Below are 16974 nucleotides of genomic sequence, written 5' to 3' on the forward strand. Positions count from 1 at the left end.
TTCCACAGCTTCATTTTGGTTTCCTCAGTCTGAGCACTAATTAATCAATCAGTTGAGCAATGCCCTTTCTTGGGTGCCAATTAAAGAATGTAGTGGGTTGAAATTACCTCCCCCCCCCCAAACTAATTTGAATTTGAGGCCCATGGGGGTCCTGGGGTGCACTCACAAGAGTGCATCCAGCAAATCCAGGGACGTTCTCCTCCCCCTCTGCTCTGCCCTTGTGAGGCCCCTCCTGGAATACTGCATCCAGGTCTGGGCTCCCCAGTTCAGGAGGGATAGGGATCAGCTGGACATAGTCCAATGGAGGGCTACAAGGATGCTGAAGAGAATGGAGCACTACCTGATGAGGAGAAGCTGAGAGCCCTGGGGCTGTTTGGAGAGAAGACTGAAGGGGAATCTGATCAATGTCTATAAATATCTGAGGGCTGGGTGTCAGGAAGGAAGGGACAAGAGCAGCCTCTGCTCACTTGTGTCCTGGACCGAGATCCTCCAGGACAGAGATCCTGGGTGGGTGCCAGCCCACCTTACCAAAGGGCAATACTCCCTTGGCTTTCTTTGCCACATTCATGCCCCAGGGTGCTTCTGGCACGGTGCTGCCTCTTCCAGGCTGCCTGGGACATGGTGACAAGGCGCATGGCTGCATGGCTCCAAGACAGCTGGGCACCAGTAGTGTTCCCCAGAGCTCCCTGCTGGGCCAGTTCTCTTTAACATCCTTGTCAATGGTCTGGGCAGGGGCATGAAGGCACATTAGTGAAATTTGCAGGTGACACCAAATTGGGTGGCAGTGGAAGCTCTGCAGAGGGACCTGGCCAGGCTGCATCCATGGCTGAGGCCAGTGATCTGAGATTCAAGAAGGCCATGTGCTGGGTCCTGCACTTGGGTCACAACAGCCCCAGGAACACTCCAGGCTTGGGGCAGAGTGGCTGGAAAGTGCCCAGCAGAAAAGAACCTGGGGGTGCTGTGTGACAGCAGCTGAAGGTAAGCCAGGGTGGGCCCAGGTGGCTAAGAAGGCCACCAGCAGCCTGGCCTGGATCAGCAATGGTGTGGCCAGCAGGAGCAGGGCAGGGATTGTCCCCAGTTTATCCCCAGTATTGGGCACTGGAGAGGACACAGCTTCAGTACTGGGTTCAGTTTTGGGCTTCTCACTCCCAGAAAGACACTGAGGGGCTGGAGCAGGTCGAGAGAAGGGCAACAAAGCTGCAGAAGGGTCTAGAGAAGAGGGCTGGGGAGGAGCAGGTGGGGGTGTTTGGTATGGAGAAGAAGAGGCTGAGGAGAGACCTCATTGCTCTCTACAGCTCCCTGAGAGGAGTTTGGAATCCAGAGGGGTTGGTCTCTTCTCCCAGGTAGCAAGTGACAGGATGGGAGGAAATGGCCCCAGCTTATTCCGGGAGAGGTTTAGGTTGGACATAAGGAATAATATCTTCCCCTTGAGGGTCAACAAGACCTGGAACAGGCTGCCCAGGTGGGGTCTCCATGCCTGGGGGGGTTTCAGAGAAGTGGAGATGTGCTGAGGGCCATGAGTTAGCGGTGCCCTGGCACTGCTGGGTTCACTGTGGGACTTGAGCACCTCAAAGGTCTCTTCCACCCAAACCCATTCTGTGAATCCACGACAAGGGGATCCTGTGAGCAGCCTTTGGTCCTGCCTAGGTGAAGCTCTGAGAACTGGGGATGCAGAGGAGGCAGACTTGCTGAATACCTTCTTTGCTTCAGTCTTTACACCCAAGACCAGACCCTGTCAACTCCAGTACTACTTTACTGTAATGGTCACAGAGCCCTGCAACAGGCTGCTCAGAGAGGTTGTGGAGTCTCTGAAGACTTTCCAGCCCTGTCTGGATGTGTTCCTGTGCCACCTAGGCTGGATTCTCTGACCCTGCTCTGTCAGGGGGGTTGGACTGGAAGACCTCCAGAGGTCCTTTCCAACCCCAAACATCCTGTGAGCCTGTGATGGGGACAGAGAGGTCCTATGCTGTTCAGGGAAGAGTCAGCAGGACCAGGCCCCACCACTCTGGCTCTTTCTCTAAGGGAAGGCAGTGGCTGCTTCACTGTGTCCATGGCCGTGGGGAGCCAGGCAAGGGCAGGGCAGGACACAGAGGCTGTGGCTTGCAGGCAGAGGTTTATTGAGGTGTTGGCACAGGGAGAAGCAGCACAGGGTCCCACTGCCAGCAGGCTGAGCTGGCATCTCACCAGGGCAACACCTTCCCCTCCCAGTCCAGGAAGGTGCCAGTGTCCTTCTCGGAGAGGGAGGAGAGCACCTTCAGCATCCCTTGCACACTGGCATCCACTGTCACAGGAGGCTGTGGGGCAGAGGAGCATGGTCAGCTCGTGCCCAGGCCTGGCTCAGGGCTGCCCTGGGGCAGCTGTGGCCAGGGGAAGGAGTCCCTTGGGCTGAGGGGAAAGCACCAGGCCCAGACACTGGGCCCAGCAGGAGCCCAGGGAATGGGCACCAGGAACCCAGAGTCACGCAGGGAGGTCAAAGCAGGGGCCCAGAGCAGCAGCACTGAGGACACTGCCATGGTGAGGCTCATACCTGGTGCCCAGCAGCGTTCCCCATGTCAGTTTGCACCCAGCCAGGGTGCAGAGCAACGCAGAGGATGCCGTGCTCCCTGTACCCCAGGGACTGGCACTTGGTCAGCATGTTGAGAGCAGCCTGTGGGGACACAGGAGAGACTGCTGGGGGTGGAGGAAGGCTGGCTGCAGGGGGCCATATCCAGATTGCCAGGGCAGGGGCAGCAAATCTGTGCTCAGCATGGCCTGGGGGTACCTTGCTGCAGCGGTAGGAGACAATCTGTATCATATCCCAAGCGAACTGAGAAGTGATGGAGCCACCAATGCTGGAGATGTTGACAATGGCTGCCTTGCTGCAGCTCAGTGCTGAGCCTGGGCTCCCCTGGGCAGCCTTCTTCAGCAAGGGCAGGAATGCCTTGGGGGAGAGAAGAGGAGATGGACACAAAAAACAGCCCCACAGGCTCCTGAGCTCCAGGCTGCAGCTCCACAACCTGAGGCAGAGGCAGGACCCTCTCCCACCTGTACTTTATGCTCCACTGGGACAGCCCAGCTTGGGTGAGGCTCTCACCTGGCCCATCAGCAGGGGTCCAATGGTGTTGGTGGTGTAGATCTCTGTCATGTTCTCCAGGGTCTCATTTGCAAGTGAATTAATCTTGAGAATCCCAGCGTTGTTGATGAGAAGGTTCAGCCCTGAGCCCCCCAGGTGCTTCTCGACTGTGGCTGCAGCTGCCTTGATGCTGGCAGGGTTGGAGACTTCTGCAGAGCCAACACAGGGAAGGTCAGAGCCCACAGCCCCCTGCTGCCATGAGGTCCTCTGTGACCCCTTGGGGATGTTTCCTTGGGGCTGGCCACAGGCAGGAGGGATGGCAGTGCCTGGTGTCCCTGCAGGCACCTGCCTGTTGGCACAGCTCCCTGCTGGGCACTGTGCAGAGGAGCCAAGGTGAGGGACTCCCACCGCAGGGCACCTACCGAGAGGGACAATGACCAGGTTGGGGTGCTTGGAGGCCAGGTTCTGTAGCTCCTGCAGAGAGGGAACTGTGTGGGCACACAGAGGCAGCAGGGGCTGTGCAGAGGCTCCTCCCATGTACCACTGTCCCCTCCACACAGCCCCTGCCCAGCTGGTCCCACAGCCAGTCCAGCCCAGCTGCCCTGTGCCATGGGTGCCCAGCTGCACCCCCAGCCCTTTGCAACCCCCTTCCCTGCTGCAGCCTCTGCCTTGTCCCCCAGCTGCCATCCCCAGCCCTGCCCATTGTGTCCCAGCCCAGCCTCACCTGTGCTCGCTGCCCCTTGGGGTCCCTGCACCCTGCAAAGACCCACTTGGGTGGGGTTGGCATCCCCAGGAAGCGCTGGACAAACTCCAGGCCGATGCCCCGGTTGGCACCGGTCACCAGCACGGAGTGGATGCGAAGTTCTCCCATGCTGCTGCTACTGCTTCTGCCCCAGCTGCTGCTGTGTGCTCAGCTCCCTGACGCTTCTTTATAGCATGGCCATGGCCACCCCACCCATGCAGGGTTTGCACTCACTTGAGTCCTGGCACCACCTCCCCAGCTCTTTGGACTCTAGGACAGAGGTCCTGTCTGAGTGCCCGCCCACCTTTATCAGAGGCCAGTCCTCTTTGGCTTTCTCTGCCACATCCACTGTTCAGCCACTGTTGTGAGGGCTGCTGCTGGACATGTGCCAAGTGCATGATTCCTTAGCTTATGTTGTAGTTTAAGATTTCCCAGCATCCCAAAGCCCAAATGCAATAGATTTAGATTGCCTCTCCTCTCCCTGTTTTGCCTGGTAGGGTAAAAGCAAATTAGGCAGTGGAAAGAAGAGGTGAAATGACAAACAGTCTGGAATCAATTTGGAAGTACAAAAGGTGAGTTTAACCAGAACAAGAGGACACAGTCTCAAGCTGTGCCAGGGGAGGTTTAGGCTCGAGGTGAGGAGGAAGTTCTTCACCGAGAGAGTCGTTCGTCATTGGGATGTGCTGCCCAGGGAGGTGGTGGAGTCACCGTCCCTGGAGGTGTTCAAGAGGGGATTGGATGTGGCACTTGGTGCCATGGTCTGGTCATGGGGTCTGTGGTGATGGGTTGGACTCCATGATCCTCGAAGTCTCTTCCAACCTTAGTGATACTGTGAGACTGTGAAAATACATCTAGCATTTGAGTAAGGGGGAAAGTTACAAAGGTATAAGGAAAAGGGTGAAGAGAAAAATACACAAACCCAGGCCCAGCTGGCATTGGATTCCCCTGCTGAAAATGTGGATTCTTTTGGGATAAAGCCCTTAGAAGTGTGGAAGCAGTGTGGTGGCTTGAAATTTCCCCCCAACTTGCGAGACCAGCTCAGTGCAGCAAGTGGAAGCTGTGTTTACAAGCAAGACTACAATCTACAACGAAATGCAATGAATATGTACCAAATAGACAGTATTTACAGTATTTACAATTAATAAACAGCACCAGAACCTCCCTGGCCAAGGAGCAGAGGAAGCTGTGAGGAACAAACTCACTGCTGAAATTTACAACCCGTTTATTATAATACAAAGGCAAAACAGCGCTGGGCGCAGAGCGGGTTTGCTAGGGGCGCACCATAACAACACGAGTTGAACTTACATAGAGGGCAAACATGGCCCAGGCCATGGTGACAAGGTGCATGGATGCAAAGCTGGGCACCAGTGGTGTTCCCTAGGGCTCCCTGCTGGGCTTCAATCATTGCTTATTGTCCTGTCACTAAAAGGATGAGAGGGAATGGCCCCAGGTTGTACCACGGGAGGTGTAAGTTGGACACGAGGACAAATTTCTTCAACTCGAGGGTTGTCAACACCAGAAACTGCCTGCACTGGTGGAGTTTCAGAGGAGTGGAGGTGTGGTGCTGAGGGCTGTGTCTTACTGGTGCCCTGGCAGTGCTGGGTTCACAGTGGGACTTGAGGACCTCAAAGGTCTCTTCCACCAAAAACCATTCTGTGAGGGGAAGGCCATCATGGGGACAGAGAAGGTGCTGTGCAGGGAAGGGTCAGCAGGACCAGGCCCCACCACTGTGGCTCTTCCTTCTAAGGAAAGGCAGGAGCTGCACAACCAGCTCTGAAGGCTGCTTTTCCATGGCTCTGGGGCCTCCAGAGCCAGGCATGGGCAGGGCAGGGCACAGAGGGCATGGCAACCTGCCAGCACTGGATCCAGGGATCCTTGGAGGAGGAGAAGACAGCAGCCTGGGATGGTGTCCCCGTGTGGCCAGGTGTCCTCAGCCCCAGGCTGTCACCACGGGGTGTGTGAGCACCCAGAGTAGAAGCAGATCCTCACACAGCCACAGCCTGCACAGCCCAGGGCTAGGCCAGGCACGGTTCCCCTGCCTCCTCACCAGTATTGTGGCCATGCAGGGCAAGGTGTACTGAGTGTCCCTCAGCCTCCCTCACCAGGCTGACACCATCCCTGCTCTCTGTTTATTCAGTGGAGATGTTTTGGCTGTGTTCCTCAGGGGAGGACAAACAGGAACCACAGGAACAATGGAGCTGAAGCAACAGTGCTGAGCTCACCTGATGGGACTTTAACGTCCTTTGTGCATCTGGGATCCCAGGGAACAGCTGAAAATTAAACAGCTCAGCAGAGCAGAGCCTCATCCATCCTGGCCTTGCAGGGAGGAGGCATCACAGCCTCCCTGGGCAACCTGTGCCAGTGTCTCCCCACCCACAGTGCCAAGATTTTCTTCCTCATCTCTGTAATAAACTACAAATCTACATTTAATCATTACATTTAATCTTTCTGGGGGTGCTGTCTTCAGGCACTGCTGTAACCTATTTGCAAAGTGCATTCAGGTTCTGTTACTTGGTTGTGGGCAGCATCTTCCACAGACAAGGAATATAAGGCAGTTTGAACAATTGAAGCACAAGAAATAGAGGTGCCATGATCTGCAGTTCCCCACAAGGGGCATTCTGTAGCAAGCTGGCTGCTTACTCACAGCTGGCTACTTTGTCTGGGATCCTTGTGGGGTCTGTAATCATAATTCCATCAGTTTCTTCCCAGTTCATGGGCTATGTGGCTGGTTCTTGGCTCACAGAGGGCTAAGTGGCCTCCCTTCTCTTGTGCCCAGTTCACAGGCTCTAGCAGTGCAGCTCTGCTGGGATTCAGTTCTCTTGGGGCTTTTCTGCTTTGTGACTCTGGTGCAGGGTTCTTGGAGTGTTGGCTGCCTTGGGCCAGCTGCAAGGCCCTGGTGTGGTTTGCCTGCTAAGGCAGGCTCTTCAGCTTCACCTCTGGCAGCATTTGGTTCTTGTTGCTTCTTGGTGAGAACAAGGCCAATTGCCACCATCTTGGATGGTGCCCAAAGACAATTAATGCCTGTTGGTAACTGAGACACCTGACAGCTTAACCTATAGACTGGGGTATGTCCAAACATGGCCAGGGGCACACACACAGGTCACAGATGTGTTCTCATGTGACGTGTTTACCTGGACCATGTGGACCCCAGGAAATGTCCAGATTAGCACATTCACAGGTTGTAATGGGTTGGGGCAGACCCCCTCCCGACCACATGCAGAAATAACGACTCAGACAAACAGATTGCAAAAGTGAAGGAAAGTTTAAATAGAGAACAGTGAGTGTGTGCAGAAAGCTAGGAACACAGTGACAAGAGAGACCCCAAAACAGACCCAGAGAGATCCCACCCCCACCTGAGGGTGCACCCAAAACCCGCAGGGCTCCTCCTTCCCCCCCGCCCCCACTAGGCTAGTCTCAGCTGGCCAGATCTGAGACTGCCCATCCCCCTGTGGCCTTGGGCCTAGCCAGGCCCATGGCCAGGAGATCTTTCCCCCAGTTACCGGGTGGCGGAGAGGAAGGAAAGAGGAAGTGCCAGACCCCTCCGTGAAACTTATAGTGGTGCAAGGGATCACGGTAGGAAATACATAATTCCCTGTGTCCACCCACTGGGCTGGACTTCTGGACACAGAAAACACCCCTGTAGCAGAGGGCACCCAGCCCAAACTATGACAGGAGCCACCCCTTATTTCATACCATAATCCCTGCACCCAAACACATCATCAAATCAGAAAATTTCTGATGACATGTCCGGCGAAGTCTGTGTCTTCATCTGGGCGTCCACCCAAACAGTCTCTCATTCAGGCTCAATTGTCTGTCCGTTCCAGTTCTTCTTCCTTCATCCAATGGAACCTCCCAGCGATGCAGAGCTCACTCTCCTGCGGTGCAAGTTCTCCATGGATTCGTTGGACATCCTGGTCACTTGGAATAGCCTCACAACTTCTCAGCCAAGCCTTTATTCTCACCTATATGTACTCAGTGGCATATTCTCCACCCCCGGGGCAGGCCAGTTGGAACAATCCACCTCCATGAGTGCCTTTTGCAATCCATCCAGGGCGCCGCAACCAACCGCTTCCAACCGTGGTCCAAAACCACACGGATGCATGTCCGAGGCACTCCACCCCCCCGCTAGGTATTCGCGTACCGAGGCATGACAGCATCCGGCTGCACAACCCCCCCGGAAGAGGGAGGGGCTGCACCACAGCTCACTGAGAAGAAGGGAGGTGGAACCCAGGCGCTCGGCACCATTTTCAGAACTCATCCGAAAATCAGGGAAAGAGATTGGAGCCGACCCTACTGCAGCCCAAGTGCACAGCTGGGGCCACCGCCGCCGCTCCTCTGAGCGCACAGCTGGGGCCGCCGCCACCACCGCTCAGTGCACAGCAGGGCTCCACCCACCTCTACCACCGCAGCACAGAATCAAAATCACCTCCACCCCTCGGGCACTCAAACGGCTTCTCCAGCGAAAGCCATACATGCGTTCTCAGAGCCCTTGAAAGCGGCTTTCCAGCTGGAGTCCCCGTTGGCCCCCCAGGGTTTCGGGAGCTGGCTCGCCCGCTCACAGTGGCTGGCTCTATCCCCGCAGCGAGAACAGACCTGACTCTGATCTGCTCGCCACTGCCCCTCCCCCACTTTGCTCCCCGCCATGGAGGAAGGGCAGGTCCCGCGTTCTCAAGCGGTACCCCGATGCCAATGGTCGAGAACCACCCCTGCTTGAAACAGCAGGAGGGGCTCCGTACCACCGGCCGCACACCAGGTGTGCCCCCACAATCCACAAGAACTCACACGATCACCCTGTCAACAAAACTTGAGCCCCAACTGCCAAACCCAAACCGACGCCCAGAACTAAATTTAAACTCTCCATCTTTTGCAATCGATCTGCAGAGTGGGCACAACAGCCAGCCCCACATTGGGCGCCAAAATGTAATGGGTTGGGGCAGACCCCCTCCCCACCATGCACAGGAATAACAACTCAAACAAACAGATTGCAAAAGTGATAGAAAGTTTAAATAGAGAACAGTTGTTTGAGGCACAATGGCAAAAATTGGTTGGCAAAGCAGCTATGGCCAATCTTGAGTGTCCTCAGGATGACCCAAGATTTGGTGCACGACCGGCATAGTTAATGGGAGACCCTCCAATAGCTACCCAACACTCGCAAATGTGGTTACACCTTCTTGTTTTGCACCAAGCAAAAGACCTAGCTCTCCAGGTTGTCATGAAGGTACCAGAAACAGGGCTGCTGAAGCAGTTGTGGACGACTATTAGACAAAAGCCAGACAAGATGTATTTGTCCTTTATAGATAGGCTGCAGGAGGCAGTTCAGAAGCAGGCAGATAATCATAGTATCATAGTATCATAGTATCAGTCAGGGTTGGAAGGGACCACAAGGATCATAGTATCATAGTATCAGTCAGGGTTGGAAGGGACCACCAAGATCATCTAGTTCCAACCCCCCTGCCATGGGCAGGGACACCCCACACTAGATCAGGCTGCCCAGAGCCTCATCCAGCCTGGTCTTAAACACCTCCAGGGACGGGGCCTCGACCACCTCCCTGGCCAACCCACTCCAGTGTCTCACCACTCTCATGGTGAAGAACCTCCTCCTCACATCTAGCCTGAATCTCCCCACCTCCAGCTTCATTCCATTCCCCCTAGTCCTATCACTCCCTGAGATCCTGAGAAGTCCTTCCCCAGCTCAGGAAGCTTTGATCTTACAGTTGGCTTGAGATAATGCTAATGAGGGCTGTAAAAAGATTTTCCTGCCATTACACAATCCCTGACCTGTGGACATGATCAAGGGTTGCGATCGAATAGGCATCACTACTTACCAGGTGGAGGCTTTGGCAAAAACTTTTGCCGCTGGTGGTAGTACACAAAGAACTTGTTTCATATGTGGCCAGCTGGAACATTATTAAAAAAAATTGTCCACAAAAGGGTGGTGTCAATAATGTATATGGGACCCCATGTCACTCTGGCCCTCGTGTGTGATATGGTGAGAACAGACACCTTGCTAAACGTGGTCACTTCAGATTTAATAACCAAAGACAGCCCCCTCCCCCGAGAAATAATTCGGGAAACAGGAAGCGGAGTGCGATGGGAGCATGCGCACAGAAACAAGTTTCATAGTTTCATAGTTTCATAGTTTCATAGTTTCATTCAGGGTTGGAAGGGACCACAAGGATCATCTAGTTCCAACCCCCCTGCCATGGGCAGGGAAACCCCACACTAGATCAGCCTGCCCAGAGCCTCATCCAGCCTGCTCTTAAACACCCCCAGGGACGGGGCCTCAACCACCTCCCTGGACAACACATTCCAGGGTTTCACCACTCTCATGGGGAAGAACCTCCCCCTCACATCTAGCCTGAATCTCCCCACCTCCAGCTTCATTCCATTCCCCCTAGTCCAGTCACTACCTGAGATCCTGAGAAGTCCTTCCCCAGCCTTCCTGTAGGCCCCCTTCAGATACTGGAAGGCCACAATGAGGTCACCTCGGAGCCTTCTCTTCTGCAGACAGAACAGCCCCAACTCCTTCAGTCTGTCCTCACAGGAGAGGTGCTCCAGCCCTCTGATCATCCTCCTGGCCCTGCTCTGGACACCTTCCATCACCTCCACATCCCTCTTGTAATAGGGGCTCCAGAACTGGACACAGTACTCCAGGTGGGGTCTCACCAGGGCTGAGTAGAGGGGGAGGATCACCTCCCTCGACCTGCTAGCCACACTTCTCCTGATGCAGCCCAGGATCTGATTGGCTTTGCAGGCTGCAAGTGCACATTGAGAGCTCATGTTGAGCTTTTTGTCCACCAGCACCCCCAAGTCTCTCCTCAGGGCTACTTTCCAGCCAGTCACTGCCCAGCCTGTATATGTGCTTGGGATTGCCTCGACCCAGATGCAGGACCCTGCACTTGCTCTTATTGAACTTCATGAGGTTGGCCATGAACTTCATGACCTCTCCAGCCTGTCAAGGTCCCTCTGGATGGCCTCCCTTCCCTCCAGCGTGTCTGCTGCACCACACAGCTTGGTGTCATCAGCAAACTTGCTGATGGTGCACTCAATGCCACTGTCCATGGCACCCACAAAGATGTTGAACAAGACAGGTCCCAGGACTGATCCCTGAGGGACTCCGCTTGTCACTGGCCTCCCCTGGGACATGGAGCCATTGACAGCCACTCTTTGGGTACGGCCATCAAGCCAGTTCCTTATCCATCTAGTGGTCCACCCATCAAACCCATGTGTCACCAGTTTGGAGACCAGGATGTGGTGCGGGACAGTGTCGAAGGCTTTGCTCAGGTCCAGGTAAATGACATCAGTTGCTCGCCCCTCATCTATTAATTTTGTCGCCTCCCCACTGCCTCTTTCAGGCTTAGGGCTCAATTGTGAGCAGAAACCAGTGGTAGCGCCAGAGTGGATGTCATCACAGACACTTCAGTCACCATAACGGATGAAAAGGTGCATAAAGTGCCACTGAGAGCACATGTCCCTTTGGGACATGCTCTAAGTGCCTTACTGTTCGGAAGATCTAGCATTACATTACAAGGAGTTTTTGTGCTCTCTGGGGTGATAGATTCTGATTACCAAGGACAGATCTCTGCCATGATGTGGACTGGATGCCTTCCCCTCCAGTAACTATCCCCACAGGGAGCCAAATCACACAGCTAAGTGCCTTTGACACACAGGTCCTGGCAGCTGAAGCCCAGGAGAGGGGAACATGAAGTTTTGGTTCTACAGGGAAACCTGAAGTCTTTTGGGCACAGATTATTCCGAACGCTAGGCCAACAATGACGTGTATCCTCAGAGCAGAGGGTGAACACCCTAAAGAGGTGACAGTTAAGGGGATGATTGATACAGGTGTGGATGTTACAATCATATCATCCATGCAGTGGCCTTGGTCCTGGCCAATGATGTCCACAGCAGCTGCTGTGGCAGGAGTTGGTGGCACAACAGCCAGACAACAAGGTGTGCTCCCTGTCCAGGTGGTAAGCCCAGAGGGGCCAGTGGCTACTGTCATCCTTACATAGTTGTGGTGGCTTTGAATCTATGGGACTGGGACGTCTTAAGTATGTGGGTGGTGCACATTACTACCAATGCCCAGGATTTTCAGTAGGGGCTGCTGTAATTGAGGGCACATGTAAGCCTATTGTCCCATTACGGTGCCTAACATTGACCCCTGTGTGGGTGGATCAGTGGTCCATACCCAATAAAAAACTCAGACCCCTCAAAGAGTTGATAAAGGAACAGCTGCAACAAGGTCATTTAGAACCATCTTACAGCCCATAGAATACCCCAGTCTTTGTAATTAAGAAAAAAGCCAGGAAAGTGGAGGCTGCTTCATGACTTGAGACAAGTAAATAATGTACTGGAACGTACGGGTTCTTTGCAGCCTGGAGTGCCCTCACCAGCAAGGATCCCTGAAATACGGGATATCTGATTTGAAGGATTGTTTCTTTATGATCCCACTGCATCCTGGTGACACTCCAAAATTTGCCTTCACAGTCCCTATGACTAATAATAGTGAACTCAGTCAGAGGTATCAGTAGACTGTATTGCCTCAAGGCATGAAAAACAGCCCCACAATTTTTCAATGGTATGTAGCACATGTGTTACCACTCATAAGAACACAATATTCAACCAGGTATTGTTGCCATTATATGCATGATGTTTTGATTGGCACACTGACAGAGGATATGCTGAGTGCAGTTGTGCCTGATGTAACAGAAGCATTAAGGAAGTATGGGTTAGAAATAGCCCCAGAGAAGGTGCAAGGCCAAGCACCTTGGAAATACTTGCGACTAAAGATTTTAGATCAAACAAGTAGAGAAGTCATTGTGCCCCTGTACTCAGCACTGGTTAGGCCACACCTTGAGTACTGTGTCCAGTTCTGGGCCCCTCAATTTAAGAAGGACATTAAGACACTTGAAGGTGTCCAGAGAAGGGCAACGAGGCTGGGGAGAGGCCTCGAGCACAAGCCCTATGAGGAGAGGCTGAGGGAGCTGGGGTTGTTTAGCCTGGAGATGAGGAGGCTCAGGGGTGACCTTATTGCTTTCTACAACTACCTGAAGGGGGGTTGTAGTCAGGAGGGGGTTGGTCTCTTCTCCCAGGTAATCAGCACCAGAACAAGAGGACACAGTTGCAAACTGTGCCAGGGGAAGTTTAGGCTGGAGGTGAGGAGAAAGTTCTTCACAGAGCGAGTTGTTGGCCATTGGAATGTGCTGCCCAGGGAGGTGGTGGAGTCACTGTCCATGGAGGTGTTCAAGAGGGGATTGGACATGGCACTTGGTGCCATGGTTTAGTAGTCATGAGGTCTTTGGTGACAGGTTGGACTTGATGATTTTTGAGGTCTTTTTCAACCTTATTGATTCTATGATTCTATGAATTCAACCAGAAATTATACAAATTCTGCAATCTGTGACCACCTAGAATAGAATGGAATAGGCCAGGTTGGAAAAGACCTTTGAATCGTCGAGTCCAACCTATCATCCAACACCATCTAATAAACTAAACTATGGCACCAAGCACCCCATTAAGTCTCCTAAACACCTCTAGTGATGGTGACTCTACCACGTCCCTGGACAGCCCATTCCAATGGTCAACCACTCTCTCTATGAAGAATTCCTTCCTATCATCCAGCCTAAACCTCCCCTGGCACTGCTTAAAACTGTGTCCTCTTGTTCGGGTGCTGGTTGCCTGGGAGAAGAGACCAACCCCCAGCTGGCTACAACCTCCCTTCAGGTAGCTGTAGTGAGCAATAAGGTCTCCCCTGAGACTCCTCCAAGCTAAGCAACCCCAGCTCTGTCAGCTTCTTCTCACAGGACTGTGCTCCAAACCCCTCCCCAGCTTTGTTGCCCTCCTCTGGACACGTTCCGGCATCTCAACCTCCTTCCTAAACTGAGGAGCCCAGAACTGGACACAGGACTCAAGGTGTGGCCTAACGCGTGCTGTGTACACGGTGAGAATGACCTCCCTGCTCCTGCTGGCCACACTGTTCCTGGTACAGGCCAGGATGCCATTGGCCTTCTTGGCCACCTGGGCACACTGCTGGCTCATGTTCAACCAGCTGTCAACCAGTAGCCACAGGTCCCATTCTGCCTGGCTGCTCTCAGCCACTCTGACCCCAGCCTGTAGCACTGTATGGGGTTGTTGTGGCCAATGTGCAGAACCTGGCACTTGGATGTGTTCAATCTCATGCTGTTGGACTCTGCCCATCTGCTCAGCTTGTCAAGGTCCCTCTGCAAAGCCCCTCTGCCCTCCAGCAGATCAACACCTGCCCCCAGCTTGGTGTCATCCACAAATTTACTGATGATGGACTCAATGCCCTCATCCAGATCGTCAATAAAGATACTGAACAGGATGGGGCCCAGCACTGATCCCTGGGGGACACCACTAGAGCCTGGCTGTCAGCTGGATGTGGCACTATTCACCACCACTCTCTGGGCTCGGCCCTCCAGCCAGTTTCTAACCCAATGCAGAGGGCCACTGTCCAAGCCACGAGCTGCCAGCTTGGCCAGGAGTTTGCTGTGGGGGACAGTGTCAAAGGCCTTGCTGAAGTCCAGGTAGACCACATCCACAGCCTGCCCCACATCCACCTGGGAGTCACCTGATCATAGAAAGAGATCAGGTTGGTCAGGCAGGACCTGCCCTTCCTAACTCCATGCTGGCTGGGCCTGATCCCTTGGCCATCCTGGAAGTGCTGTGTGATTGCACTCAAGATGACCTGTTCCATGATCTTGCCAGGCACTGAGGTCAGGCTGAAGGCCTATAATCCCTGGCTCATCCAACCGAGACGAAAATGATGGAGAGTGGCTTGGCCAGCTCATCTGCCAGCTCTCTCAGCACCCTAGGATGGATCCTGTCTGGCCCCATGGACTTGCATGGTGCATGCAGTTCCCCCCCAGGGTGGTCCCTGAGCATTGCTCTCAACCATCAACAAGCCTTGGCCAGCTGTGCTAGGGTGAGAGCAGCATCTGCAGGGTGCTGCTGCTGAAGTCCATGACCACAGGAGACTGAGGGCAGAGTGACCTTCCAGCAGGCTGGTGCCACTCCAGGAGCTACAGCAATCCCCCTGGAGCAGATGCTGGGCAGGGCTGAGCCTGGTCTCACACTGGCATGAGGTGAGGCAGTTGAGGCCAACATCTGGGCAAAACAGGGGAGGAGAACCATCTGATGGTCATCACAAAGCATTTAGATGGACTTTTCCATCATTTCCTGTGCCTAGAGGGAATGCAGGATCATGAGGCCTGGTGGGGAAGACCACAGATAACTGCAGGCGGACCACAGCCAGTGCCAGCAGCTCTTCTGCTTCATGCTGGTAGGACAGATCCCCTCACAAGAAGCCACCAACCTGCATCTCTCCTGCAGCATTCCCTGAGGGTTTCAGCTGCTAAAGCATCATTTTGGACACATCCAACCTGCTGCTTTGGCTTCTCCTGTCTGAAATCTGCTGGAGCTGGAGAAATCTGAGAGCAAGGAGCTGCTGGGAACGTTAAGGCTGAACATTGACTTTTTGGAAAGGGCTTCTGAAGCCTCCATGCTTGCTGAAAACAATCACAGCAAATGTGCCAAGTGTGGGTCCCTGGGGTGGGCAAGACGTAGTGTCCAGAGCAGAGTGGGTCCTGGGAGTGAGCTCCAACCAGGACCCAGCATCAGGTCTGACCTTGGCACTGGCAGCCACTGCTCCTCCATCTCACTTCAGCAACCTCAGGGAGACACTCCTGGACATATCCCTGGCCAGTCTGAATAATTTCCCAGGTGAGCTGGTTCTTGACAGTTTGGTCTCCTCCCTTGCCATGGCTCCACCTGGGGTGTCCACGTAAGCCCTTTGAGAGTGTGGCCACGTTGCAGTTGTGGCCCTGCCACTCTCTGAGTACATTGCTTTGTGGAGCCTAGAAGAAGCCTGAGGGTCTAGGCAGGTGCCCAGTCCAACCATTCTCAAGAGCTGAGTAACAGCTGGGAGATGTTTCCCTCCAGGTGGACCACTGCTGGTGGCCCAGGATGATGCTTGGCATCACCTCCACCTCACACTGATTGTTTCATGTCTCTTTTGTAGGGGCTGAGAGATCTGGCATCCAGACACCCAAACCTGGTTCTTGTGAAGCTGGGTAGGTGTCCCTGGGTTGGTGAATTTGTGCCTGCTGGCCACACTTGCAGCATTTGTCCTTCCCTCCCTGCCTTCAAGCCCCACATGGGGATCCAGTTCTTCAGAGCTGGTTCAAATGGTGCTGCCAAAAGCCTAGTGGACCCTGCGGACTCCCTAGCAGTGAAGGCGGCAGAAATACCTGGGGACAGGGACAGGTTTGAAGCCCTGGAGATGGCTTTGGTTGTGCCCTCTGTGACCAATCCGGGCAGGTGGCTGCTGCTTGGCAGCAAGTGTGGAACTGTAAAAGTCTGCCTGGGAAACTGACTGATTCGGAGCTGTCTGCTGGGGGAATGTGCGGTTGTTACCTGCCATACCTACATGCCTGCCTGCTGTATCTGCACTGCCAGCCTGTCTAATAAACCCTTTTAGGCACTTCATTGCGGATGAGTCTTAATTCTGTTCTCAAGAGTATAAAGTTAGTCACAGGAAAGGTACAACTGGATGTCAATCAGGAGTTAAGCTGCTGCCAAAAGCCCAGCTTCTCCAGTCCTGGCTCAGCCCCAGTGCTGCATATCCTGGAGCCTCCTTGTTCTGTGGCCACAGGACCAGGAGGTTCTTGATCCCCATCTTGAGTGTCCTCCAGCTTCCCCAGCTGAGTCACCACAGCCTTGCTGTGCCATGCAGATGAGCTTCCTTGATCCCAAATGCCAGTGGGGCCAGGAGGGCTTTGGGAGGAAGACAGGTCCCAAGGAAACAGCATGAGGTGAACCCAGCCCCTGGTGAGGAGCTGTGGGAGCTTGCAGAGCCATCCTGCAGCCTGTCCCAGCACAGCCCCTGTGGGGACTGTTCCCCCAGAGACCATCCTGGGTTCTGCAGAGCTGTCACAGGCGTGGAGTTGGCCGACACTCAGGAGGCCGTGGCTGCTGGGACTCAGCATGGGGCTGGCATCTGTCCGCAGCTCAGCTTTGCCAGGGGCGCCGGCCCGGGATGGGGTGCTTGGGCTGCGGCCGTGGCAGAGGCGGTGTAGGGCTGAGCGCGGTCTGAGGTTGCACATCGCCACTTGTCGGCCACCTCTGGGAGCCCCTCAGCCTCCTCCAGGTCCTTCTGGCCCCC

At 54.3% G+C, this 16974-nt stretch overlaps 1 protein-coding gene across 1 annotated transcript; it reads right to left on the reverse strand.

Moving 5' to 3' along the window:
• Window positions 1-2100: 2100 nt before the first annotated feature.
• Window positions 2101-4046, reverse strand: LOC137455599 (C-signal-like). Its single transcript, XM_068166580.1, has 6 exons — window positions 3777-4046; window positions 3475-3526; window positions 3074-3261; window positions 2762-2920; window positions 2528-2647; window positions 2101-2294 (listed from the first exon to the last, which is right to left on the reverse strand). The coding sequence occupies exons 1-6, from the start codon at window positions 3921-3923 to the stop codon at window positions 2181-2183; spliced, it is 780 nt and encodes a 259-aa protein (XP_068022681.1). The 5' UTR covers window positions 3924-4046; the 3' UTR covers window positions 2101-2180.
• Window positions 4047-16974: the final 12928 nt, after the last annotated feature.

Source organism: Melanerpes formicivorus, unplaced genomic scaffold, assembly GCF_026170545.1.
Source record: "Melanerpes formicivorus ecotype bairdi unplaced genomic scaffold, bMelFor1.0.p_v2 SCAF_102, whole genome shotgun sequence".
Taxonomy (NCBI): domain Eukaryota; kingdom Metazoa; phylum Chordata; class Aves; order Piciformes; family Picidae; genus Melanerpes; species Melanerpes formicivorus.